Genomic DNA, 26134 nt, shown 5'->3' with positions numbered 1-26134 from the left:
GAACAATTTTTAAAAACTGCTTTTTAAACTATTTTTGAAAATACTTTTAAAATAGAACATAATTCATGGGGGGTGCAACTTGGGTGAGCTATAACCCAATCCAATTCGAATCTAACTCAACATTTGGGTGGGATTGGGGAATCATTTTCAATACTTGAATTAAGCATGGATTAGATTTTTTCAACTTAGAACTCAATTTGTTTGGACAACCAGAACTCGATTTAATATTTTTATAATATTTATAATACATCTTATCTTATATAATAGTATTCATTTTTTTTTAAAATATCAAATTATATAATATCATATGTTTTTTTATTATTTTTAGGAAATACGTAAATTTATGTTTTTTTTATTGTTATCTTCAAATTTTGTCATATTTGTTATTTAAATTTGAATATAAATACATTAAAATAATATCATATAGATTTTGACTTACACAACTTAATCAATTCAAATTTAACTCAATCAACTCGAATCTAACTTAAACAATTTAAACTTAACCCGAGTTTAAAAAAATGAAATTGGATTGGACTTAGGTCGAATACCTCATGTCAGAGTTCGAGTTGGATTCGAGTTAGGTTGATTATTTTTTATTTCGGATTAGACTCAAATTAATCATCAACCCAACCAATCCAACCAAATTGTAACCCTATCATTCATTCACACCCTTTGAACCCAAAGGGGAGAAAAAAGAAACCCATAAAAATTATAAATCTTCATTCAGTAGACAAAAATAATAAAAATTGTAGGAGAAAGAATTTTATTTTAACTTTTTTTTTTTTTTTTTTATTTATTTATTTATTTATTTATAAATTGTAGGACAATCAAATATTTGCATTTAACGGTTTGATAGTTGAGTGAATTCAATGGCTCATAGGTTATATAAATATTTTTATCTTCTATGATAAACCACAGTAATAAACATCATCAAAGAAAGAAAACAAAAACAAAAAGGAAAAAATTAACAAGGAAATCAACCACCACAAAAATACCCAGCCAGGAAATAAAATTCTCCTTAAACTATCTTGTACATGCAACTTTAAATTTTCAATGGTCCATCCGAAATTGTACTCGCTCCATTGGAAAGGATTTTTTTTCCTTTTTTTTCTTCTCTCTCCCAAAGTTTGTTCCTGAGGCAAGGGGAATGTGTATGGTCCCTACTAGAAGCTCAAATCAGTTTCCTTGTTAATCTGCAGGAAATATGAGACAAATTAATGCTACAAATAAGCCAATCAAATACCAGTTTGAAACATTTTAAAAAGCCGATGATAAAAAATAGTTTTTGGGAACAGTTTTTAAAAACTTCCAAATACCAAAAACGGTTTTTTTCCTTCATTTTCCATGAAAGTACTAGGTACTTATGTACAGTATTTTAAAACAAACAAATTTCCCATATTTTCAATTATTGCTCTGAATGCTAAAGAAAAAACAACCGAAAACACCTCAAATAGTCAAATTTGTTCTTAAAAACAGGTTAGTTTCAAAACGAATTATCAAAAAACTGTTATCCATCAGAAGTTTCCCTTCCGCGTTTTCTGAATTACAAAACTGCAAATTTGAAAAAACCTGTTTTCCATCAAAGGTTTCCTAACCGTGTTTTCTATCAAAGGTTTCCCAAACGTGTTTTCTGAATTACAAAAATGTTGTCAAGAATCGTTTTCAACCAGGGCCTAAATAATCTAAAGTTGAAACTTACAGATTTAGCTAGCTCCTTAGCTTTATCATCGTTAAAACCGAGAGTTGCCAAAATCTTGTGACCTGCTGATTCTTCCTCTGCCCAAATTCCAAGAAGCAGATGACTTGTGGTTATTTCCCCTTCTTCACCTGCATTTTACAGCATCCATGAAGTAAGAAATCTACAGCTAAAATATCACTATTCACACCATCTAAACCAAGTTTCAATCAAAGTTCAATCCATAGAACAAAAAGAACAATAAAGACAGGCGGTATTTGCTAAAAATGTCAATCACTACTCATATACATGAATTTGGAAATCAACAATTCATGTGCAGACTTACCTATGATGCAGATATCAAATAATAAAACAGAATCTATGGATTGCACATCAATATCCATGAGGCACATGGAGCATTACTGATCAAACTTGTCAAGATTTATAAATCTCCTTTTTCTTTGTTGTTGGAAGAAAAGCCAACAGAAGTGTCAAAAGGCAATGCAATCCAAGTATAGGAGAAGTATACGAGGAATATCAATCATAAGCGATGAAATGAGGAAAAAAAGAACTCGGGCAATCAAAAGGTCAAGAAGGGCTCAACTCATCCATAGTCTTAAAAAGAGCCACTCCTATTTGCTGAGAAGCATGAAACTGGACATAATAAAAGCACATGCTTAAGCTTAAAACTGGAAGATCCTTCCCCATGAAGGTCCAAAATGTCACTCTCCTTCCTTAAACACAACAACACACCCAGATGAGCTGTTCTCACAGTTGGCAGCCTAGAAACCATTCATGCCAACTCCATGGACTCCCCATTGTTGTCTTTGACCAAATCCTAGAAAAACAAATTCACTCCAAGAAAGGTACAAACAAGGGAGTAAGGGAAGATGGTCAAACACCACCATTGTGAAATAAGTTTCCCTTTTGCAATAAACTGATCTACTGTCAGGATGTTATGCTGCATTGCCGATAATTACAATACTACCTATGGAGGTGCTTTCAAACTCCATACCTTTCCAAGAAAACTGTAAGCCTGAGTCCCAGTAGAAGATGTTAGAAGGATATCAAACTTAACACTCCTGTCATTACCACACAGACCTGACTCAGGTGGGGACTAGGGAGGTTTCAGGTTTGATCCCATGTACAAGAAAACAAAACAAAACAAAAACAAAATCTGATACTCCTCTCCTAGGGGCCAGGCACCTTATTGTCCTCAAATCCAAAATAACCATCTTCCAATAGTGGCCTGAAGAAAGCATCATGGAATTCTACCTCTCAATTTAGCAACTCCCTTGCAAATATCAGATTCAAAATACCTCCCGAATGATCAACATGCATCTTTATTTCCTGGAATACAAATAATTTAGGATCTTGTGTTCACAGCTTCCTCCCTGGAACAAACATCATGCCAAAAAAGAAAGAAAGAAAGCCTTTTCCAATTATCTGGAGTGAAAGGAAAATTTTGAGGTAGAAGTCCACCCAGCCCTTCCTAATATGATTCCACAAACCGAACCCATAATGTTGAGTAAACCACCACCTTTCAGCCCTCAGCCTCAATCCCTTCTCAATCATCACCACCCCTCTCCCCTTCACTGCATTTCCAAAGAATTGCCAGCCAAGCTACCTCCTGTGGATGTCCATAGCAATCTTCATAAAAGGGTTATACTGAGAAAGACTAAATCCCTGCATGACGAGGCATGATTTCACCATGACACACACACTCCTGCATCCTACCTAGATAGTACTTCTTATCCTCTAACCCAATTTACATGAAGTCCCACTGAATCTTTCTCATTTTCTCTGCTACAGAGATCTGAGCTGTGAACTGAGGCACAAAATATGTAGGATGGCCGGAGAAAGTACTTTTAATAAGAGTCACTCTAAAACCTTATAATACTGCTTTTTCTAACTCACCAATCTGCTCTTGAACCTATCCACTACCAAAATCCCCATGCCAAATAAAATGCCTTAGAAGTCCTATGCAACAACACAAAAATTGTGCCAAACTTGATACCCTCACCACCATACTATCTTTTGATAAAGAAGAGCAAAAAACAGAGATTGTTGAACAACATAGACCTCTTTTCTTAAAAGTAGTAAATGAGAGAGAGAATCAGTGAAATGTGAAAGAACCACAAACTCCGAGGACATGACAACTTTAAAAAAAAAGAGCAAAAAAAAAAAAAAAAGAAAGAAACTAGGGCAAAGAGAATTTCAACCAGTAGTCAGTACTATTTCAACCCTTTTTAATAGATTCTAATACCGAAACACCATCACTGGATTGAACTTGGACAATCAGCAAATATCTATAGCTGCTATCACTCGATCAGGAACAACCTTCAACAACAAACCACAAAAATAGGAGGAAACAAGAGAGAAATTTTTTTGTTCTATTTGGATCATGGAAAATATTAAAATTACAAAGAAAGTAAGAAGGAATATCAAATTCTCTTATTTGGTTTACCATGAAAAATACAAAGGAAAATTAAATATAATGTACATTATTTAGAAATACAATTTCAAATTCTTTGTTCTTTGTATAAAAGAGGAAACAAGAGAAATATACTGGGGGAGGTATGTAAGGAAAATTAAAACTAAAATGTAATTTCCATTCTCAATATTTCACATCTTTTAATAAGAAGGATGTTACTTTGTAGCACTAATAGCTAGTAGCTACAGCCTACATCAACAGTCCTCACTGACCCACAGATTTTGTTACTGTAGTCTCAGTGACACACGTGCCACACTTAATTTTAGGGTGACCTAAAATACACTAAGAAAAACATTATAAACAATAATACCACCACAGAGATGAACCTTCCAAGTCATATAGAGTAAAAGAAAGTATATTCATATGAGAAAAAAAAATTAAGTCCAAAGAAACTACAGAAGCATACATTGGGAAAGAGAAATACAAACTTGACTCAGTCACATTCTTATAAAAAATAAAGAAAAGTGAATCATCATTTGTCAGGTTGTTTTTTAATAGGCAAAAGTACAAGTTACCGCTTGTGTCCACTTCTAGCATAATATTCTCTCCAAAATTCTAGTTGTATAAGCTCCCACCCTCAACATTTAAATAGTGAGACATGAACCCCACCCAAATACCCAATGACCTCACATTCAATAAATCAACTGACTCCAAGAGCAGTATACATTTGACATCATATATTCAGTTACCTGAAGGCTGAATAAACCTTTCACTGTGTTAACACTCAACCTTGCATCACAAACTTATATTAGTTATTAATAATCATGAAAATTTGAAAAGACACAAAGCCATAAAATTACTGAATCTACACAAATGATAAGAACTCAAACTTAGCACTTTGATGGGGTCATTTGAACCTAGCTTAGTGAGTTTGAGTGCTTAAAACTTATCCAAGCTTAACAGTGAGTGAAGCTTAAGTGGGTCTATGTTGTAGCAAATGCTTGCTGCGCTGGTTGTAAGGGCCAGAAGTCAACAATCAAGAAATAAATACTGAAACTACCTGACTTTATTTTCTCATCAACAGCCCAATCAAGGGCTCTCTGGGCAGGTTCAGTCAATGGAGGATGCTCAGGGCTGAAAAAGTACAAATCAGATTTTCCAAGCAAATTCACAGTTTCTTCTCGCACCTTGAAAAGTGCAATTCCATTTGCCCTCAAAAATTTTGCAGCTAGGCTAGTACCTGCAAGAAAAAGAAAAACTTGCAGTCAAATGAGCAAGGAAAAGGAATATTCATAGAATGGCATGGCATATACAGGCAATTGCATGAGGCACCATGTAACTCCACAAGATGCTACATTGCCACCCCTATTACTATTTACATTTAAAAAATCTCCTTAATAGAAATTCATCAGGCTAGAAAAAATTTCACCAATAGGATGGAAAATATTACAACTATTAGGCTTTAGATAGAACAAATGGTTTCAGTAAATACTTCCAGATTTTTATTCCAATGCAGGTCCTGGTACCAGCATTTGTGCATGAAGTAGCCACAGGCAACTAATGGAGTAATTTGGAATCAATAAGAAACTCTCTCAAGGGGATTAAATCATTAAAGTAAAATTCTGTGCTTGATGGACCAATGGTAGTTAATAAGTACGTAAATAAAAGAACGAAAAATAAAGGTTAATAATTTTTCTATTTTTATTTTCTAAAGATCGTTATTCTTATTTTCAGTATTTTGAGTGTCTCGTCCATGCTGAAACAGCTTGCAACAAGAAAAATCTGCAACATCTAAAACACAAATGTGAACAGTGATCAACCTAAAAGATGTGACCAAAATTACTAACCTTCAACCAAGATTCCCATTAGAAGAGCCTCGGTTCCAGTATTTGGGTACTTCAGCTTCCTTGCTTCCAATTCCGCCATAGAAAATGACTTTATTGCCCTGGCCGACCATCTAAACACCATTTCCCATACATTTAAAGTAAGTTCTAACACTGTCTAGTTGCCAAGAAAAATAAGGAGAACAAAGAAAAATAAGTTTTCAATATTATATTTTATGCTATTTAATTACTGGGAAATAGAGAGTCAAGTTAGAAAGCCAAATACTGTACAAATCTAACTTGAATTGATTTTTCCTATTTTCTTGATAAGCAATATAAGAAAAATGGTAAGGACCTTGAAGGTCTCTGTGGAGAGGAAGACCTTCTAGGTCAGGGTAGAGGGTGAGGTTGGAGGAAATTGGTGTTCGATAACAGAGCATAGTAAAGGCTCTATTTTCGTCTTAGGCCTTGAGAAGGAGGAGGTTAGTTGGTTGATAAAACAGCTGACAAAGGCCATTGAGATGAAGATTTGTATGGGATTCAACAGAAAATTTAGAGGAAAAACCAGAGTACATCTTCTGGAGGTTTGTTTCAATGTTCATGGCAGGTTTATAAGATTATCAGAGTTCACCTCTAACAGGAAGTCAACCTTTCTGGTAATACCTGAGGGAGATAATGGCAGGGGATGAGAACTTTTAAAGTCTGCATTGAACTCAATGTTGGTGGTCCCCTCCTTGAGTTTTGTTGAAAAGGGAAGGCAAAGCAGGGAAGGAAGGATTATGCACAAAAATGCGGGTCCCCTGCAACGGTCCTATGCGAAGGTTGTCAGAGACGAAGGTCCGAGGAAAGGCGGCCTCGTTCCAGTTGGGAGATGGGCGAGGGTTGTGGTGTGCGAATGTCAAGATGGTGCTGTCAATTGGGCTGAGGCCGGCCGGGCCATGGCGAGAAGGCTAGGGCACAAAGGCGTGGTGACAATCGTCCCATTCGCCGGAGGAAAAAGATTGTTTTTTGTAGAAACCTTAGAGGAAGCTTTATCACTACACAATTCAAGGTCCATCAGGATTAAGGGCAGAATTACAGTCTTGTTGAGAAGATGGTCGCCAAAGGAAAATTCAGAAGTAGAGGGGAGATTCAAGGAAGGTTGGATAGAGTTAAGGGGTTTACCATTTCATTTATGATCTGAGGTTCACGTGAAGAAAATTATGGAACAGTGGGGGACGGTGACAGAGATCGATTGGCGAACATTGAAACTTTTTTATCTAAGCAAAGCAAGGGTGAAAGTGGTAATGAAAGAACGATCGGTTCTCCCGGCTTTGATTGAGGTGGTAGATGGGGGTTGGGACTTCACAGTTTCAGTCGCAGTAGCCGTGAAGGAAGAAGGTTGGCAGGTTAGAGAGATGGGTGAGTCAACTCGGCAATCGGCTGAGACTCACAAGGGGACAGGTGGTAGCAAGAGGGAAGAGGAAGGTAGATCAACGGCTGGTAAGGGGACCTCTGTTGGGGCAATTGGTAGAACGTTGGAGTGGAGAGGTGGGCAAAAGGCTAAGAACGCTCCTGGGAGGACATGTGGAAAGAACAAGACGTTAGTGGGATACAGTTGGTCCCAACCTCCATTGCAATCGGATTCAAAAAGGCAGAGAGCTGGATCTGCTGGGCCAAAGCAGGCTGGAGGGGCCAAAGCCCAATCAACCCTCCAGGATGGGTTTCGGGCCTCCAAAGTTATGTCAAGAGCCCATCCTTTTAGTAAGCCCAGCCTACGGACTGAAATTGACGTGGGCTGGAAGAAGGAAATCCATGGGAAAGGCCCGTTTCAGTTGTTGGGCCAAGAGAAGGGAGACCATCAAGACAAACAGTTAAAGGGCCCTTTTCACAGTGCTTACCTCTCTGCAAAGGGGAAGGCGAAGTCGGGCCACGAGGATCCTGAAAATCAACAGAGGGACTCCGCGATGAAGCGCGGTTCAAGGAAGCTGTGGAATGCTCTGCTTCCATCAAGCTCTATATGTCGACAAGGGGATCGAAGCCGAAGCGAGCCACTCATGACTGAGAGATTGACGCTACTCAGTGATACTCTTCCAATGGAAGACGGCTTCGAAGCGGGAACACAGTTGGTTCAAGGGTGTTCCGAGGAAGGAACGACGTCGACGAAGGAATACGTGGAGCAAAGGAATCTTCTTAGGGCTCCTTGTCTATCAAAAAGGAAGGAGAAGATGCGCAATACTGCTAAAGGAGGAGACGGAGCGGGTTTTAAGGGATTTGTGGGTTGTTCTCATAGTGGATCTTCAGTCATGGATCACCTTTCTCATCCCGCATCCAGAGAAAAAGGGCTCAACTTTGAGGGGTACTGTGGAATGACGGAAAAGGAAATTCTCGAGGTATCTTCTCACCATTTTTCTCAGCCTTATCTGCCTTTTCATTCTCCTTTCTCTAGTGTGGCTCCTCCACGCCCAAGCTTTTCTGCCATCGATCTCTCCATTCCAGCCTTTCAATCCCAATTTCCTACGAAAAATCGAGTGTTACCTGAAATTTTTTCAAAAAATGATGATGTTGGGACTTATAATATTGGGTTTGTTGGCATCCCTAACCGTGATGATGCGGTGCCCCAGCTGTCTAGATTGGATCTTTTGTCTGAAAGCTGTAATTATGTCAAGACCAATCCTAGCTCACATCATGGGGCCCCTGTTCTGGGTACAGCTAGCCAGGGAGACACTAAGTTCTCCCAGATGGGTGGGTTCCAAATTGAAGGTCTTTCCTCTAGCAAAATGGCTAAAGTATGTGAGGTCTTAAGCTTCTTGGATATTAAGGTGTATTCAAGGCGAAAGAACAGAGTCGCCATAGACATTTGAGTTCTATTGACGTTGGTTAGGTGGTATAGGGTCAGTGAGGTGTTTTTATGAAGATCATAAGTTGGAATATCAGGGGGTTGGGATCTAGGAAAAAGAGAAGGGTGGTTAAGGATTTTTTGCGCCTTCAGAATTCGGATGTAGTGATGTTACAGGAAACAAAAGGAGAGGTGTGCGATAGAAGGTTTGTAGGTAGTGTCTGGTCGGTTAGGAATAAAGAGTGGGCTACTCTCCCGACATGCGGGGCTTCAGGAGGGATTTTAATCATTTGGGACTCAAAGAAAATGAGCAATGAGGATGTGGTAATTGGATTTTTTTCTGTCTCAGTCAAGTTCTTGTTGGATGGATGTGGACCTTTGTGGTTATCCACTGTTTATGGCCCAAACAGTCCCTTAATTAGGAAGGATTTTTGGGTGGAGCTATCAGACCTTTTTGGCCTTACTTCTCCTTCATGGTGTGTGGGTGGTGACTTCAATGTTATAAGGAGAAGTTCAGAAAAACTGGGTGGCTCTAGATTCACTTCTAGCATGAGGGAGTTTGATGGCTTTATAAGAGAAAGTGAATTACATGATCCCCCATTACGAAATGCCTCTTTTACTTGGTCAAATATGCAAGAGTCACCGATGTGTAAGAGATTGGATCGGTTTCACTATTCAAATGAGTGGGAGCTTTCATTCCCTCAAAGCCTTCAAGAAGTTCTCCCTAGATGGACATCGAACCATTGGCCGATTGTATTGGATACCAATCCTTTCAAGTGGGGTCCAACACCTTTTAGGTTTGAGAATATGTGGTTGCAACATCATAGTTTCAAAGAGTGCTTTAGCAGTTGGTGGAGAGAATTTGAAGGAAATGGTTGGGAAGGTCACAAGTTCATGAGGAAGCTACAATTTGTTAAGGCAAAATTGAAAGATTGGAATAAGAATACTTTTGGAATGCTAAAGGAAAGGAAAAAAAACCATCTTGGATGAAATAGCTATCATTGATGCCAATGAACAAGAAGGGGCTCTCTCTTCTGATCTCGTTGTTCAAAGAGCTGTAAGAAAAGGGAAGCTAGAGGAAATAATAATGAGGGAAGAAATTCATTGGAGACAAAAAGCTAAGGTAAAATGGGTTAAAGACGGGGATTGCAACTCAAAGCTGTTTCACAAAGTGGCTAACTGGAGACGAAATAGGAATTTCATCAAATTATTGGAGAATGAAAGGGGTTTGGTGTTGGACAATTCCGAGAGCATCACAGAGGAGATATTACTTTACTTCAAAAAGCTATACTCGAGTCCTCTAGGTGAGTCTTGGAGAGTAGAAGGTATTGATTGGTCCCCTATATCAGAAGAGAGTGCCTCTAGGCTGGATTCCCCTTTCTCCGAAGTAGAGATCTATAATGTCATCTTTCAATTAGATAGGGATAAGGTGTCAGGGCTTGATGGTTTCACCATAGCAGTGTTTCAAGATTGTTGGGATGTGATCAAGGATGACTTAGTGAGGGTGTTTGCAGAGTTTCACAATAGCGGGATTATTAATCAAAACACCAATGCATCCTTCATAGTTCTTTTGCCCAAAAAGAGTCGATCAAAGAAGATTTCGGATTTTAGACCTATCAGCCTGATCACTTGCCTCTATAAGGTAATAGCAAAAGTCTTGTCAAGGCGTCTAAGAGGAGTACTACAGGAGACCATCCACTCCACTCAAGGTGCTTTTGTTAAAGGGAGACAAATTCTGGATGCAGTTCTTATAGCCAATGAGATTGTGGATGAGAAAAGGCAATCAGGGGAGGAAGGAGTTGTATTCAAGATAGACTTCGAAAAGGCTTATGACCATGTTAAATGGGATTTTTTGGATCATGTGTTGGAGAAGAAGGGATTTAGTCCTAAATGGAGGAAATGGATGAGTGGTTGTCTGTTGTCGAGCTCTTATGCTATTCTAGTGAATGGTAATGCTAAAGGGTGGGTCAAGGCATCTAGAGGTTTAAGGCAAGGTGACCCTTTATCCCCTTTCCTGTTCACTATTATTGCAGATGTGTTGAGTAGAATGTTGTTGAAAGCTGAAGAAAGAAGTTTGCTGGAGGGCTTCAGGGTAGGTAGAAATAGGTGTAGGGTGTCCCATCTGCAATTTGCAGACGATACCATCTTCTTTGCTAACTCTAGTGAGAAAGAATTGCAAACTCTTAAGAGTTTATTGTTAGTGTTTGGTCAAGTCACTGGGCTTAAAGTCAATCTTGACAAGAGTAATCTTTTTGGTATCAACCTTGATCAGAATCATCTCTCTAGGTTAGCATTGTTGCTTGACTGCAAGGCTTCAAATTGGCCTATACTTTATCTGGGTCTTCCCTTGGGAGGGAATCCAACTGCTTGTGATTCTGGGATCCAGTGATTGAGAGAATCTCTAGGAGATTAGACGGGTGGCAAAAGGCTTACTTATCTTTCGGCGGTAGGATAACTCTCCTACACTCATGTCTATCCCATATCCCTAGCTACTCTCTTTCTCTGTTTAAGATTCCTGTTTCAGTGGCTGCAAAAGTTGAGAGGATGCAAAGGAACTTTCTTTGGTCAGGGGTTGGGGAAGGCAAAAGAGACCATCTTGTTAGTTGGGATGCTGTGTGTAAGCCGAGGGTAAAAAGGGGTTTGGGGATTGGGAAGATTCCTTTAAGGAATCGCGCTCTTTTAGGGAAATGGTTGTGGAGGTATCCTAGGGAGAGTATAGCTCTATGGCATCAGGTCATTCTAAGCATATACGGGACACACTCGAATGGTTGGGATGCCAACACTTTAGTCAGGTGGTCACATCGTTGTCCTTGGAAGGCCATTGCACAAGTCTTTCAGGATTTTTCCAAGTATACTCGGTTGGTTGTAGGAAATAGGGAAAGAATTCGCTTTTGGGAAGATTTATGGTGGGAGGACTAAATCTTCAAAGACCAATATCCAAGACTATTTAGAGTAGTAATGAATAAAAGTGTTCCCATATATTCAATTTTTGGTTCGGCTCGCCCTTTCTCATGGAACTTTAATTTCCATCGTAATCTAACCGATTATGAGATAGAAGATCTAGAACGCCTCATGCGCTCTATTGATTGTATGAATTTATCCACCTCCGCTTCAGATGCGAGATCTTGGTCCTTATTGCCTTCAGGACTATTTACAGTCAAGTCCTTCTTTACAGCCTTGTCCCAAATGCCTGATTCATCTCCTTTGTTCCCTTTTAAGTTTGTATGGAAATCTCAAGTTCCCTTCAAAGTTAAGGCCTTTGTCTGACTTGTGGCACACAAGAAGGTAAATACCAATGACTTGCTACAATTGAGGAGACCCCACAAAGTTCTTAGCCCTGACATTTGTAAATTGTGTATGGGGCAAGGAGAATCAGCAGATCATCTATTCCTTCATTGTTCTGTGACGTTAGGGTTGTGGCACAGACTATTCCAGCTAGCCAAGATGGATTGGGTTCCTCCGAAAAGCATTTCAGACATGATATTCATCAATTATAAAGGTTTTGGCAAGTCCAAGAGAGGGTTGGTTTTGTGGCAAAATGTGTGCATAGCTTTAATTTGGGTTGTGTGGCGGGAAAGAAATGCTAGGATATTTGAGGACAAAGCTAGGAGAATCTTTGGGACTCCATTCATTTCATTGCTTCGTTTTGGGCTTTTTGCTCAGCGGGTTTTAAGGGCATTCCCCTTAACGTTTTACAACTAGATTGGCTAGCAGTGTGTAGTTCCAATGAGACGGTGTAGTGTCATGTTATTTTCTTGTGTTGTTTAGTTTTAATTCTAGCGGGAGGACTTCTCATCCTCCTTATGTACTATTTTATCTTATATTCATGCGTGGTTTCCTATCAAAAATCATAATGTTGCTTCTCTTTTATTGTCCTCCTTTTTCTCAGCAAGCCATTAGAGCATCAAAAAATGCCAACCAAAACAGAAAGAAAAACACTAAGTCTAACAAACTCACTTTGGAACTTTCTCAGAAGAAGTCCTCTCTGGCTTTCTGCAAAATCAAACCCATAATTATAAGAAAACCTTGATCCTCACAAAAACAAAGTCAACATATAAAACCAAAATGAATAGGTTAGCATTTTCTTACCTACAGTAGTTGAAATGAATGCATTTTTCATTTGAAAGAACAAAGAGAATATTTTACAATAAAAAGACTCTTCAAATAACTAAACGAGTATACCAAATTAATTAAATTACGGTTACATTAGCATTCTAGAAGACCTTTTTCTCACTTTTTTTTTAGCTAAATAAATGTGAAATTTGTCATAAAAACAAGATGTTCTGAACATGCCACCAAAAACAAATCTCGTAAACTCCTCAAACATCGTTAATCAAATTAGAGTTGAGCTGAGTTTCCATTTTGAGCATGCTTTAGTTCATTTTAAGCCACACGTGCAATTTTCTGCTGTTTTAAACAAAAATTATTCTTAAAGCAAATCATTACTACGAGCCTAACCATCACAAAAACCACAACCAAACCATGTATAATGCACCTCTAACTTCAAAAAGCAATTTGAATATTTGGAAGCATTTTTCTTGCACTTAATATTTAAAAACCAATATAATTCTTCCTTTCCAAAACAATAGGACTACTTTGAAAATTCTTGTCACAACCTTGCAGTTGGGCAACTTTTACAACCAGTAGCAATTGTAGGAGCAACACATCTCAAACTAAATTAAAATATATAAAACTACCAGACATGAAGAGCATTTTGAACAAATCATTCTCACAATAAAAAACACTCAAAAGAAAAACAAAACCAACATGTAAAGATTCAATACGAGTAGAAGTCCATGAACATTTTGGAAGCACTTCTGACTTTCAAAAGGCCGAATTAGTGCAATTTTGTTTTTCTTTCCAAACGAACAAAAGTGCTTTGCCTAAGCTAACAAAACAAATTATTCGTACTAACTCAAACTTCACAATAACATAAATCAACAAGTAAAATTAACCAAAGTACAATCCAATAAGGATTGTACAAGCACTTCTCTAGCTTCTGAAAACTTAAATCAATCCCATTTTCCTACCAAAAAAGGAAAAAAAAAAAAAGTACATGTACCGAGACATTATTCTAACAAACCAAACCCTCGCAGAAACAAACTAACATGTAAAATGCCCGACCAACATTCTATAAACAATTTCCTTTCGGTTTTTAAAGCCAGAATCAATCAAAATTTTGCTTGTACAAAGAGAAAGGAATTGTAAAACTTCTAATTGCTAACAAAACTTACGCAGTTGGAAGGCTCAACAAAACCGTAGCGACAGTCGACCTATAACGCGTCGAAACAACAAGCCGCGAATGGGAAGACTGAATGGAAAGCTTCTGACCAATCAAAGAGCTAAACAAACCGTTTTTATGGAGAGAAAGTAGAAGAGGTGAAGCAGGATCGTTAGGGTTTCTATGACATGAAATTGGGAGCAGAGACAGTGAGTGGGTAGACATATTGTTGGTTTAGAAACCCTAGACTGTGAAGAAGTGAGGTGGAGGGAATTCTTTTCGCCGGAGTGTTTGGATTGGTGGAAAATTTTATTTTGCGTTGGATGGAGTTTCCGAATGGATAGAAACTTGGACTTGACCCGACTCTCGTTTAACAAGTTGTAAATGTATGCGTATTATCAATCGGGTTAGGGACTGTTTGGATTGGCTTCCGACTGCACAACTTTTCTTTAGTAATTTCATAAGTTATTTGATTAAAAGCAAAGTAATAACTTCGTCCAAAAAAAATATCTTATTTTTGATAAAAATATCTTATTTTTTTTCTCATAAAAATAATATTTTTTAAAAAACTTACATAAAAATGATTGAAATATTAAAGGATATTTACCTAAAAAATAAGTTATTTTCAAGTTTAAACATAATAAGAGTTGAATTTATAAAATTGAAATTATTTAATCCCTTTTAATTAATTAATTTTACTTTTATTACAAAAGTTTTTTGTGCAATGAATAAATATATAAATAAGTGGTCCTATAAGATTAATACAACTATAGATTATAAAACATTTTTGATGGTAAATACCATGATATCTTTACAATGCTACAATTATATCTCTTTGAGTAATTATAAGATTAATTATTATAATTGATAAAACTCGTGTTTTTTCTTTATTTCAATTTAAATAGAACTTAATTTAACTCTAAAAATACAATTTAATAATATTAATTACGTAGGTTATTTTTTCATTACCTTATTTTTTGATAAATATTAAGTATTAATAGGGTAAGGGTCATGTCGAGATTGTGTTTTGGATATTTCAAAAAGTTATTTTTAACGTTCAGTAAAAAGTAAAATATTTTGATATTTTTATTTAATAAATAATTTGAATAATAAGTAATAAGTGAAATAAAAAAAGTTAAAAAATTATTTAAAGTTCAAAAACAAATTGCATTAAAGAAAACAAACACCACATGTATTTGAATGGAATTTTCTAGGAAAAAATTGAAGAAATACTCAGGTAACTTCAGAGAAAGTTCGGGACGAAATTGTAAACTTTTTTTTCAATTAAATTAAAATTTGAAATGTATACAATCTAGTATAAAATACAAGGAAAATCTTCAATAGACTTGTGATTGACTGTAACAATCTTGATTAATACAAACTCTTTAGTTGGCTACACTAACTATGACAAAAATAAAAAACTTCAATCAACTAATCTTATGTCTTAACATTCTTCCTCAAACTTAAGGTGAGAAAATTTTCTTCTATAAGTCTGAATCTTATTGAATTAAGTTGATCACTTGGAGCTACCTTCGTGAAAACATTGGCTAGTTGATCTAATGAAGGAATATGTCTGACTTCAATCTTGTCCTTCATTACTTTCTCTCTAACAAATTAAGAATCAAATTCTATATACTTAGTCCTAGCATGTAACATTGGATTTGCAAATAACAACACAAAACTCAAATTATCATACTAAATTAATCATATTCTCTGCAACTTCACTTGTAACTTGGACAATAAAGACTATATCCAAGTCATTTTAACAACCAAATTGGTTAAACCTATGTACTTAGCCTCAATATTGGATTTAGAAATAGTGTATTGTCTATTTGAGTGCTAAGAAACCTAATAGAAGCCAACAAAAGTATAATATCCTGATGTCAAACATTTATCATTGTGATCTGATGCCTAATTTGTAAAACAGAAACCTACTGAGTCTAGCAAAGCTCAAATACTTAAGAATAGTCTTCATAAGTTTCCAATGTTCTTTAGTCAAATTTTACATAAATTGACACACTTTATTTGCACTATAAGTTATCTCAAGTCTTGTTACAGTATAATATTACAAAGCTCCCATTGTGCTCCAATAAAACTAGACAATATCAATTGGGACTCTTTCACTTGTGTTGAGCTTCAAACCTTTTGCATGAACCATCTTGGATGTGCTTAACAAATCACCAATATATTTGGTTTGTGTTAGATGAATTCCTTCACTTGTTTGTTTTACTCAAATGCCTAGAAATAATCAATCTTATCTAGGTCCTTCAAAACAAATTCAACAGTTAATGTTCTTATCAACTGAAAAATAACTCTTAACTCACCTCCAATTATAAGGATATCATCTACATAAACAATAATGGAGATGATATCCATTTATAAGAGTCTTGAGAAAAAGTAATTAGTTAGACTTTCGTGATACAAATCCAAGCATTAAAAATGTCTTATGTCTTCAAATTGATAAATTGTAGTTTTTTCATTCATTCTTTCATTCGTTCATGTACAGAGTATATATAGAGGGTAATCACCATTCTAAGAATGGGAAAGAATGATACAAGGAAATAATGATATAAGGAAATAACAACTAATATCCTAATATCTCAACTTTCCTAATATCTCAATATTCCTAATATCTTAATATTCCTAGTATCTCAATATTCCTAATATCTCAATATTCATAATATCTCAACTTTCCTAATATCTCAACACTAAATGATATAAGGAAATAATGATATAAGGAAAGCATTCCTAATATCTCAACACTCCCCCTCAAGTTGGTGCATAGATGTCACACATGCCCAACTTGTCTAAAAATTTTGAGAACACTTGACTTGAGACAGCTTTGGTAAGGATATCGGCCAATTGATCTTCTGATCGAATCTTAGGCAATTCCACAATTTTATCATCCAACTTTTCCTTAATGAAGAATCTATCCACCTCGACATGCTTTGTACGATCATGTTGTACTGGATTATGAGCAATATCACATGCGGCTTTATTGTCACAAAACAATCGGATTGGTTGCCTAGATAGGTAACCTAAATCCTGTAAGAGGAGTCTTAGCCATAATGCCTCACAAAGTCCTAGAGCCATACCTCTAAATTCCGCTTCTGCACTTGAACGAGCGACGACATTCTGTTTCTTACTTTTCCATGTCACAAGATTACCACCTACAAAGGTAAAGTAACCAGATGTAGATCGCCTATCATCCATTGCACCAGCCCAATCAGCATCTATACTCTGATGATCAACATTTTTTGCGAATAAAATTCCCTTCCCAGGAGCATTCTTCAAATACCTCAAAATACGCATGATTGCATTCATATGTTGTTCTCCAGGATTATGCATGTATTGACTCACTACACTCAATGCATAAGCAAGATCTGGTCTTGTATGAGCTAAGTACATTAATCTCCCCACAAGTCTTTGGTATCTTCCCTTATCGGTTGATACTTGATTAGGCTCACCACACAATTTCAGACCTTCTTCTATTGGTGTATTAATAGGTTGACATCCCGACATTCCAGTCTCCTGTAAAAGATCTAAGACATACTTTCTTTGAGACAGAAAAATTCCTTCACTTGATCGAGAAACTTCAATCCCAAGAAAGTATTTCAGAGGACCTAGATCTTTCATTTCGAATTCTCTAGATAGATAATTTTGTAGAGCTTTTCTTTCTTCAGGATCATTTCCTGTAACTACCATGTCATCCACATATACGATGAGTGCCGTAATCTTACCATGTTGCTTTTTTAGGAACAAAGTGTGATCTGAATTACTTTGACGATAGCCAAAAGCTCTCATTGACTTTGTGAACCTTCCAAACCATGCTCTCGGGGATTGCTTCAACCCATACAATGACTTCTTCAATTTGCACACCTTCTGACATTGCTTTTCTGACACCATGCGTCCTGGTGGAAGATCCATATATACTTCTTCAGATAACTCGCCATGCAAAAAGGCATTTTTCACATCAAATTGTTGTAATGGCCAATCTAGGTTTGCAGCTAAAGACAGTAATACTCGAATTGTGTTGATCTTAGCTACAGGTGCAAATGTCTCTGTGTAGTTAATTCCATAAGTTTGAGTGTACCCTTTTGCTACCAGTCTTGCTTTAAATCGTTCAATACTACCATCTGCCTTGTACTTCACAGTATAGATCCAACGACACCCAACTGGCTTCTTTCCTGGTGGACATTCTACGAGTTCTCATGTTTCATTCTTCTGCAATGATTTCATCTCTTCATTCATGGCTGCTTTCCACCTTGGATCAGCTAAGGCTTCCTGCACACTGTTAGGAATAGCTACAGTAGATAATTGATTTACAAATGACTTATTTGATTCAGACAAACGATGGGTAGACACATAGTTGCTCATGGGATATTTGACTTTAGTAGACAATTCAGGTTCATATGTGGGTTTAGGAATACCTCTATTATGACGATGTGGTAATCGTTTCATGAATGGATCAGGCTCTAAATTAAGAACACCCTCAACAGACGACGATTGGTTTGGTATTTCAATGAAGACATCTTCGGACCCAAATTGTTGACCACTCATATCCAACTCACCCACTTCCTGGTTCACTAGTTCAGATTGTCCAGATTCATCTTCCTCAGAAATATGATAATCATAATCGAGAGTCTGAATTTCCTTATGGTACTCCCCCTGAAGTTCAGACTCGGATGAAAAATACATTGAATCTTCATGAAACACCACATCCATTGTAATATACATATGTCGAGTTGGAGGATGGTAACATCGATATCCCTTTTTGTGCAATGCATATCCAACAAACACACATTGCAATGCATGGAAAGTTAACTTGGTGCGTTGGTGCTTGTGTAGATGCACAAATGCCACGCAACCAAAAACACGAGGAGGTAGATTTGGGACGGTTGGGGCAACTACAGCATTAGTAAGAGCTTGGAGAGGTGTTTGAAAGTTAATTGAGCTAGAAGGTACCCGATTGATCAAGTATGCGGCAGATGTGATTGCTTCTCCCCAATAAGATATTGGTGTTTTTGCTGCTATCAAGGAAACACGAACAACCTCTAACAAGTGTTGATTTTTTCGTTCAGCGACTCCATTTTGCTGGGGTGTATTGGAACAAGTAGTCTGATGAATGATGCCATGTCCTTCCAAATACTTTTGAAGATCAGAACTTTGATATTCTCCACCATTATCACTATGCAAAACCCGAACCTTTGCATTGTATTGAGTTTCAATCATTTTATGAAATTTTTGAAACAACAAGTTCACTTCATCTTTGGTTTTCATCAAGCATAACCATGTCATTCTGGTACAATCATCAATAAAAGTAACAAAGCAACGTGAGCCACTCAAAGTTGGGACTTTGGATGGGCCCCAAACATCAGAATGTATAACCATAAAAGGAAACGGACTTTTATTCAAAATTAACGGAAACGAAGCACGATGACTTTTAGCCAATTCACAAATATCACAACGGAAACCAGAAATATCACTCTTTGCAAACAAACTAGGAAACAATTTTTTTAAATAACCAAAGGAAGCATGTCCCAGACGTCGATGCCACAACCAAATTTCAGACTTTTTCTTCTCCCCCTCAGATCCATCTGCCATCAAGGCTTGTTGCAACTTATTTGAATCCTTTGACTGCAAGTCCAAGTAATAGAGTTTTCCCCGTTTAATACCACAACCAATCGTCTGTCTTGTTTGGATGTCCTTAATCACACAAAATTCAGGCCAAAAAATGACAATACAAGATAAGGCTGTAGTGATTTGAGAAACTAACAAAAGATTGTAATCTAAAGATGGAACAACTAAAACAGAATCCAAATTCAAAGTATCAGTAAGAGTTAAGGATCCTTCCCCAATAACTGGGGTTGTGTTACCATTGGCTGTGGAAACAATTTTTTGTGAGGAAGGTCTAAGGGGTGAAACCTGTCTAGAATCAAAAGTCATATGATCTGTAGCACCAGAATCAATTGTCCATGTACTATTAATAACAGGTGTAAAAGTATTTAAAAACTTACCACCATGATCAGTAGCGGCTACCAATGCAGAGGCTTTCTCAGCAACATTAGCCTCTGTTTTTATTTCGGCAACAATTGCAGTCGAGGTTTTCTTGGAATCCTTCTTCCGTTGATCGCGATTATTATAATTAATAACAAAGTGTTGATAGCCTAAACATGATCTAAAGGTCCATGGTTCAAACCCTCGGTTCCTTATTGTTTTCCTGGTCATACCAAGAGTCGTTGCTTTGAAATTGTGGGATATCCAGACTGGTGGGACCAGTCTTATTGCAGTGAGTGCATTTGAAGGTTGACTTATCAATATTAGGGCTTGTCTTAGGATGGTTGATCGCTGTCGGACTACCATAGCGACAAAATATCCAGGATTTCAGTTCCATGGCTCTGATACCATCTTCAAATTGATAAATTGTAGTTTTTTCATTCATTCTTTCATTCGTTCATGTACAGAGTATATATAGAGGGTAATCACCATTCTAAGAATGGGAAAGAATGATACAAGGAAATAATGATATAAGGAAATAACAACTAATATCCTAATATCTCAACTTTCCTAATATCTCAATATTCCTAATATCTTAATATTCCTAGTATCTCAATATTCCTAATATCTCAATATTCATAATATCTCAACTTTCCTAATATCTCAACACTAAATGATGTAAGGAAATAATGATATAAGGAAAGCATTCCTAATATCTCAACATTATGTAGCTTATCAAACTAATCCTTGGGCTCCTATTTTGGACCATACAAGGCTTTATGAAGTTTGCAAACTAAGTAAGTTTCATCTATAAACCCATGATGTTGTTTCATAAAAGACATTCTCTTGAAGAACTCCATTCAAAAAAGCATTATTAATGTCCAATTGATATATACACCAATGTCTTGTCAAAGTTATAGTCAAAACAATCTTGATTGTGGTTAGTTTCATAAAATGATTAAATATTTCATTGAAATAAAATTTGGCCTATTGATAAAACCCTTTAGCCACTAATCAAGCCTTGTACTTGAGTATATTGCCATCTTTGACTTCGAAAACCTATTGACACACTATAGTTTTCCTCCTAGTTGGTAATGAAATCAATGATGATGTTCCATTCTTATGAAGATTACCATATTCTTCTAAGATTACCTTCCACTCTGGTTTTGTAGAGCAACAAGCAAACTAGAAGGCTTTCATGGCTTTGCTAGATAAATCTTAGGCTTGTATATACCATTCTTAACTCTTGTTATCATTCTATGAGTATAGCCAACTTAAGCTCCTTGCTTCTCTACCATTAACAATTGATCTTGCAATAGCAGTGCTCAAACCAGGTTACATAAAAGCATCAAACTTGAGTGTATGAGCAAAATCAACATTAGCTACAACATTAGAAGTATCCATGTTACATAAAGGCACATCTTCATATTGCGTGGATGGTATTGTAGTAGAAATTAATGTTTGAAAAGAATTAGCAAGAAAATTTAATGGTGCAAAATTTGGTAGAAACTAAGAAATATTAGGTAATACATATGGTGTGGTTAAAGAACCTAAGCCCGTTTAAGGGACTGAAGTAACAATTGATGACTTTTTTATTTTTGAAAAATGAAAAGAGAATTCATCAAATATGACATCTCTTAAAATACATAACCTACCATTAAGGTATAAACACTTTAAAACTTGTGGTTTAAATTGTAGCTTGTAAATATGCATTGAGCACTCCTAGCATAATATAAGGTTTAAGGTCTGGGTAACAAGTACATTCAAAGACTCTAAGAGTGTTATAGGTAGGTTTAGTCTTGAATAAGGTCTCTAAAGGAGATTTTATACCAAGAATAAGAGTCAGAATTCTATTATGAGGTACATAGTTGCTAAAAAAACCTCATCCTAATATTTCAAAGGAAAAAAATATCATTGAAAGAGTAAACCCATTTTTCTCTCATCCAACCCATGTTGTTTTTGTGTATGAGGGCAAGAAACTCTAAGTACTACCATTAGTAGACAAATAATCATGAAAGACTCACAACTCTCCTCCTAATATGTTTATATGAATTTGAGTTTGGTATTGAATTATAACTTTACTTGATTTTTGAAATTGATAAAAATTTGAATAACATTTGATTTATTTCTAAGCAAGTAAATCCAAGTGAATCTAGAGTAAGAATCAATAAAATGGATATAATATTTATATCCACTACTGGATTGAATGGATACTAAGCCCCATCGATCAGAATGTATGAATTCAAAAAGAGTGGTATAAACTATATTAAACATACTGAATGGAAATTTATGAATCTTGTCGAAATAACAAGATGAACAAAAAGAAAGTTCCATTTATGGATGACCTAACATATTATACCACAAATCAAACAATGAACTTTTTGAACGGGTTGAATAAACGGTATATGTTGAATTATCTATATTACAAGAGGCTAACATCACTTGAGTTGAACCCCTACAATATAAGAAATAGGATGAGATAACAATTGTGTTGGATTGAATATCATGTGTGAAGAGTCAAAGGTATGGGAACCATCCTTAACCTTCCCTACCATTAAAATTGCCTTGGAAGCTTAATCTTAAACAGGTGTTAAGATAAAATTCAAATAAAACATTATTATATCTTGCAAATTAGGACACACTTAATAGCTTTTTGGTTATCAAAAGAATATGTAAAAGATGCTATAGAGTAATAACTTTGAGACAAATATCGTATGCAACTAGATCTTGACTAATGATAATATCTTTATCTCATACGCAATAAGTAGATTGTCATCCACCTACAAGATCTAAGAGCATCACCATGCTTCCTTACATCTTCTTGTACGCATAAGACCTTTTACTATAAAAATATTTGATTGTTGAGAAATTAATGTTATGGAGAGAGGTAGAGGGTAAGCAACCATGATGAAGAAGGTTTGAAGTAAATGCAATAAAGCTTAAAATGGCATTTGGAACTCAAATTTGGCATAAACAAATATCCTGACTTTAACATCATATTTGATGTATTTCTTATGATTTTTTAAGGAAATCCACATACGGTTTTGAAGCTTAAGAACCTAGAACTTCAATGCTTTAATAATCCACAAATCAAAGTTGAAACGAAGAAGTTATGGTCATTTAAAGACAATTAGGCAAAGCTAAAAAACCATTTCAAATTCGAAAGGTAAATTCAACAATTAAACTCATGATTTTGAAATTCATTTCTAATTTATCCCAATTTCGAAATCACATATTGCTACTTTGAGATTTTTCTTCCTCTACCTCAAGAATTACATTTTTGGCACTCCATCAACCCTAAGTAAGCCTCACATGACTGGAAATCAAGATTTTAGTATTTTTTTGAATTGTTTTTGGGTAATTATTTGGGAAATAAGTGGCTAATAAGAGCATGCCACCTGTTAGGTTTTATCTTTGCTAATGAGAGGCCAAAAAGTCATATTGGGATATGAAACATGAAAACCTAGGGTTAGATCTAAAGGTAAATAATGAATGAAATCAAACTAATAATAAATTGAATGAAATCTTAGGGCACCAAATTTAAAATCAAAATACCCTATAAAGTTAGTTTTACTTATGAGATGATATAATCTCACAGTCTTTGATACCAAGGATTCCTGGTAATTCTTGATCCTTAGTTATTTGAGGTTTTGTCATTGTTAGCTACTCTAAGACAAATCTACACATAGTGGCAAAAACCTAAAAATCTTAAACCCAAACTTAGATATCATATCCATTCATCTATTAGATAATTCAAAATGGAATAAAATATTAAAAGTTATTATATAAATCAACTCTGAAGTGTGGAATTCAAGTTAATCTCGTTAGACCATGCATTTTGAATGTCCTAAGACTGATTAATTTACAAACCCTTATTTTGCCTAAAAGTTTATACTCGATGTTGGATTGTGGAACTCCATAATCTTGATAAATCAAATTAATAATCAATAATTATTCTACAATTTGAATAGGCTTATTTAGAAAGTCTTTATTCATTTGTTATTATGATGTATTTAAATTATTATTTTTTACCTTTAACAAATAATTAATATTTCTAATGTAAAAACAATTGAACACATTAGAATTAATCTTAGAGGATGATAACTCCGGATATGACAAAGTCATGGTAACCTTATCTCTATTTTTTTTTTTGTTAGGGTTATCATGTATTTAGGCTTTAGTATTTTAATTACAACAAAGATTTGCAGTCAAGAGCTCATATTAATCACGAGTGGTTAAAGATCCTATTATGGCTTTCGTTACTGTACAAGGCATTTGCACTAAGTGTACAATGCAAATGTGTTATCTATACAAGTGTGTACAAGGCTACCTATCTTGAAGGATTTCAAAATTTTTTCAAAAAATTCCTTGCTCATTTCTTTTTTCATAGGGGGACATTCCTCATACTCATTCCTCATTTCCCTTCGTACACATTCATTGGAATGTGCTAGCACACTTATGATGAATGAGAACCTAAATTGGGTTTCATTTTCCCCCTTTTCACTAAGCCATGACATTGGGAAGTGGTTAACCTACCCATTTACACTCATTCAGTTGTAGCTATGTCGGATTTCTCCAACTATACAAGGCATTTACACTAAGTGTATAAGGCCAATGTACTAAATGTGTAAGGGTGTACAAGGGTGTGTATCTTAAGGGATTTCAAGTGATTTTGAAGAACTTACTTATTTACTTTTTCCCAATCGTGGGGGACATTCCTCTCACATATTGCTTGAATGGTGACTCATTGCACGCATTTTATTTGATGTCTACCATGGTAATTCATTCTATTAGCTCTCCTACTAATGATGCATATGAACCGAAACGATTAATGCCTTAAGATCACCCTACTTAAGAAACCTTGGTTCTCTCTAGCTCTTATACCTTAAGTTTGCTTGTGGAAAGCCCCCGACATGAATCATTTGAATTAAAAATAAATATTTGCACTATTATTAATTCAATTTTCATTTATCTAATTTTATTCCATAAAAATCAAATTCACATATTGTTTTTTGCTTTAGGATTGATGTAAAAGCAACTTGTTTAACCTTGTATTGATAATTTCCATAGGCCTAGCCCTTGAGGATGATAGCTAGAATACTACATAGTTGAAGTAACTCTTCTTTGATTCGTCTTAGTTAGAGTTAGTGCGTAGTTAGGCTAAATTATTTTGGTACAATATAGAAAATCAGTTTATTACTTTGTCCCTAAAATTTAGCAGTTATATTAGCACCAAGTACAAAGTTCAAGGCCTTGTTGTTCTTCTTGATCCTTGCTTATTAAGCCATTACTAAGGACTTAATCTCTTCTACACTGTAATTATAAGTTCTAGCATTTATTGACACCACAAATAGATCATACTCTATTGTTAATCCATCACAAATATCATTGACATGATCTTTAGTGGAAAGAAAATGTCATACTGATGCTAAAGAATCAACACAACCTTTGATCTTTGGACGAATACCCATTAACAAGCAAGGATCCCTTCTTTCTATTTTGAAGTTGAGCTTTGAATTGACTAACCCTAGCCCTAGTTTAGGTGGTAAAATACTACTCAAGCTTACCCCAAACTTGGAAAGAAGTTTCACAACCTACCATTCAAGGAAGAATTGACTTTGAAATTAATGATAAAAGCCACGACATTACCAATTGATCTTGTTGTTTCTATTCAACAAATTCTTAATTAAACCTCCTAGACCTTGCATCTTCGTACAATAAAAACCTCTTTGAAATCTCACCACTACCAAAAAGTGAATCTTTGCAAACTATGTCCTCTTATTGCCAAAACAACATGTTGTTTGAATATCATAATTATTATCAAGTTTTACCAATAAAGAATGGATAAAGTTGATAAGTGCAAATCTTGACAAGGAATGTGATAAATTTGTCATGATTGAAACTTGATTTGTTGTCGCTAATGCTTGATTATCTTCCATTGAAGAAGAAATGCACTTTGTTACCATGATAAAGCTCTGAATTTGAACATAATTTTCTAGCAAAAGAAAGTGATAGAATACTTAGGTAACTTGAGAGAAAGTTTGGGAGATAATTCTGGAATTTCTATCAATTGAATTAAAATATAAAATCTATACAATTTAGTATAAATAGAAAGAAAAATCTCTAATTTGTAAATGATTGTAACAAACTTAACTAATATAATGAC

At 35.6% G+C, this 26134-nt stretch overlaps 1 protein-coding gene across 1 annotated transcript; it reads right to left on the bottom strand.

Moving 5' to 3' along the window:
* Positions 1 to 863: 863 nt before the first annotated feature.
* On the bottom strand, positions 864 to 14327 carry LOC117933896 (ATP-dependent Clp protease ATP-binding subunit CLPT1, chloroplastic). Its single transcript, XM_034855470.1, has 6 exons — positions 13985 to 14327; positions 12708 to 12743; positions 5957 to 6066; positions 5170 to 5349; positions 1700 to 1827; positions 864 to 1193 (listed from the first exon to the last, which is right to left on the bottom strand). The coding sequence occupies exons 1-6, from the start codon at positions 14194 to 14196 to the stop codon at positions 1164 to 1166; spliced, it is 696 nt and encodes a 231-aa protein (XP_034711361.1). The 5' UTR covers positions 14197 to 14327; the 3' UTR covers positions 864 to 1163.
* Between the last annotated feature and the right edge of the window lie 11807 nt (positions 14328 to 26134).

The sequence above is a fragment of the Vitis riparia genome, chromosome 16 (genome assembly GCF_004353265.1).
Source record: "Vitis riparia cultivar Riparia Gloire de Montpellier isolate 1030 chromosome 16, EGFV_Vit.rip_1.0, whole genome shotgun sequence".
NCBI classification, from domain to species: Eukaryota; Viridiplantae; Streptophyta; class Magnoliopsida; order Vitales; family Vitaceae; genus Vitis; species Vitis riparia.
Note: the sequence above shows the minus strand (reverse complement) of the source record. Positions and strands in the feature narration are given on the sequence as shown.

Excerpts from the sequence above, each read along its gene's own strand:
- LOC117933896 (XM_034855470.1), bottom strand. The coding sequence starts at position 14,196 with ATGTCTACCCACTCACTGTCTCTGCTCCCAATTTCATGTCATAGAAAC. Across the intron at positions 12,744-13,984 it reads TTGTTGAGCCTTCCAACTGC|AAAGCCAGAGAGGACTTCTT; the intron begins GTAAGTTTTGTT and ends TTGATTTTGCAG. Across the intron at positions 1,828-5,169 it reads TGATGAGAAAATAAAGTCAG|GTGAAGAAGGGGAAATAACC; the intron begins GTAGTTTCAGTA and ends TGTAAAATGCAG.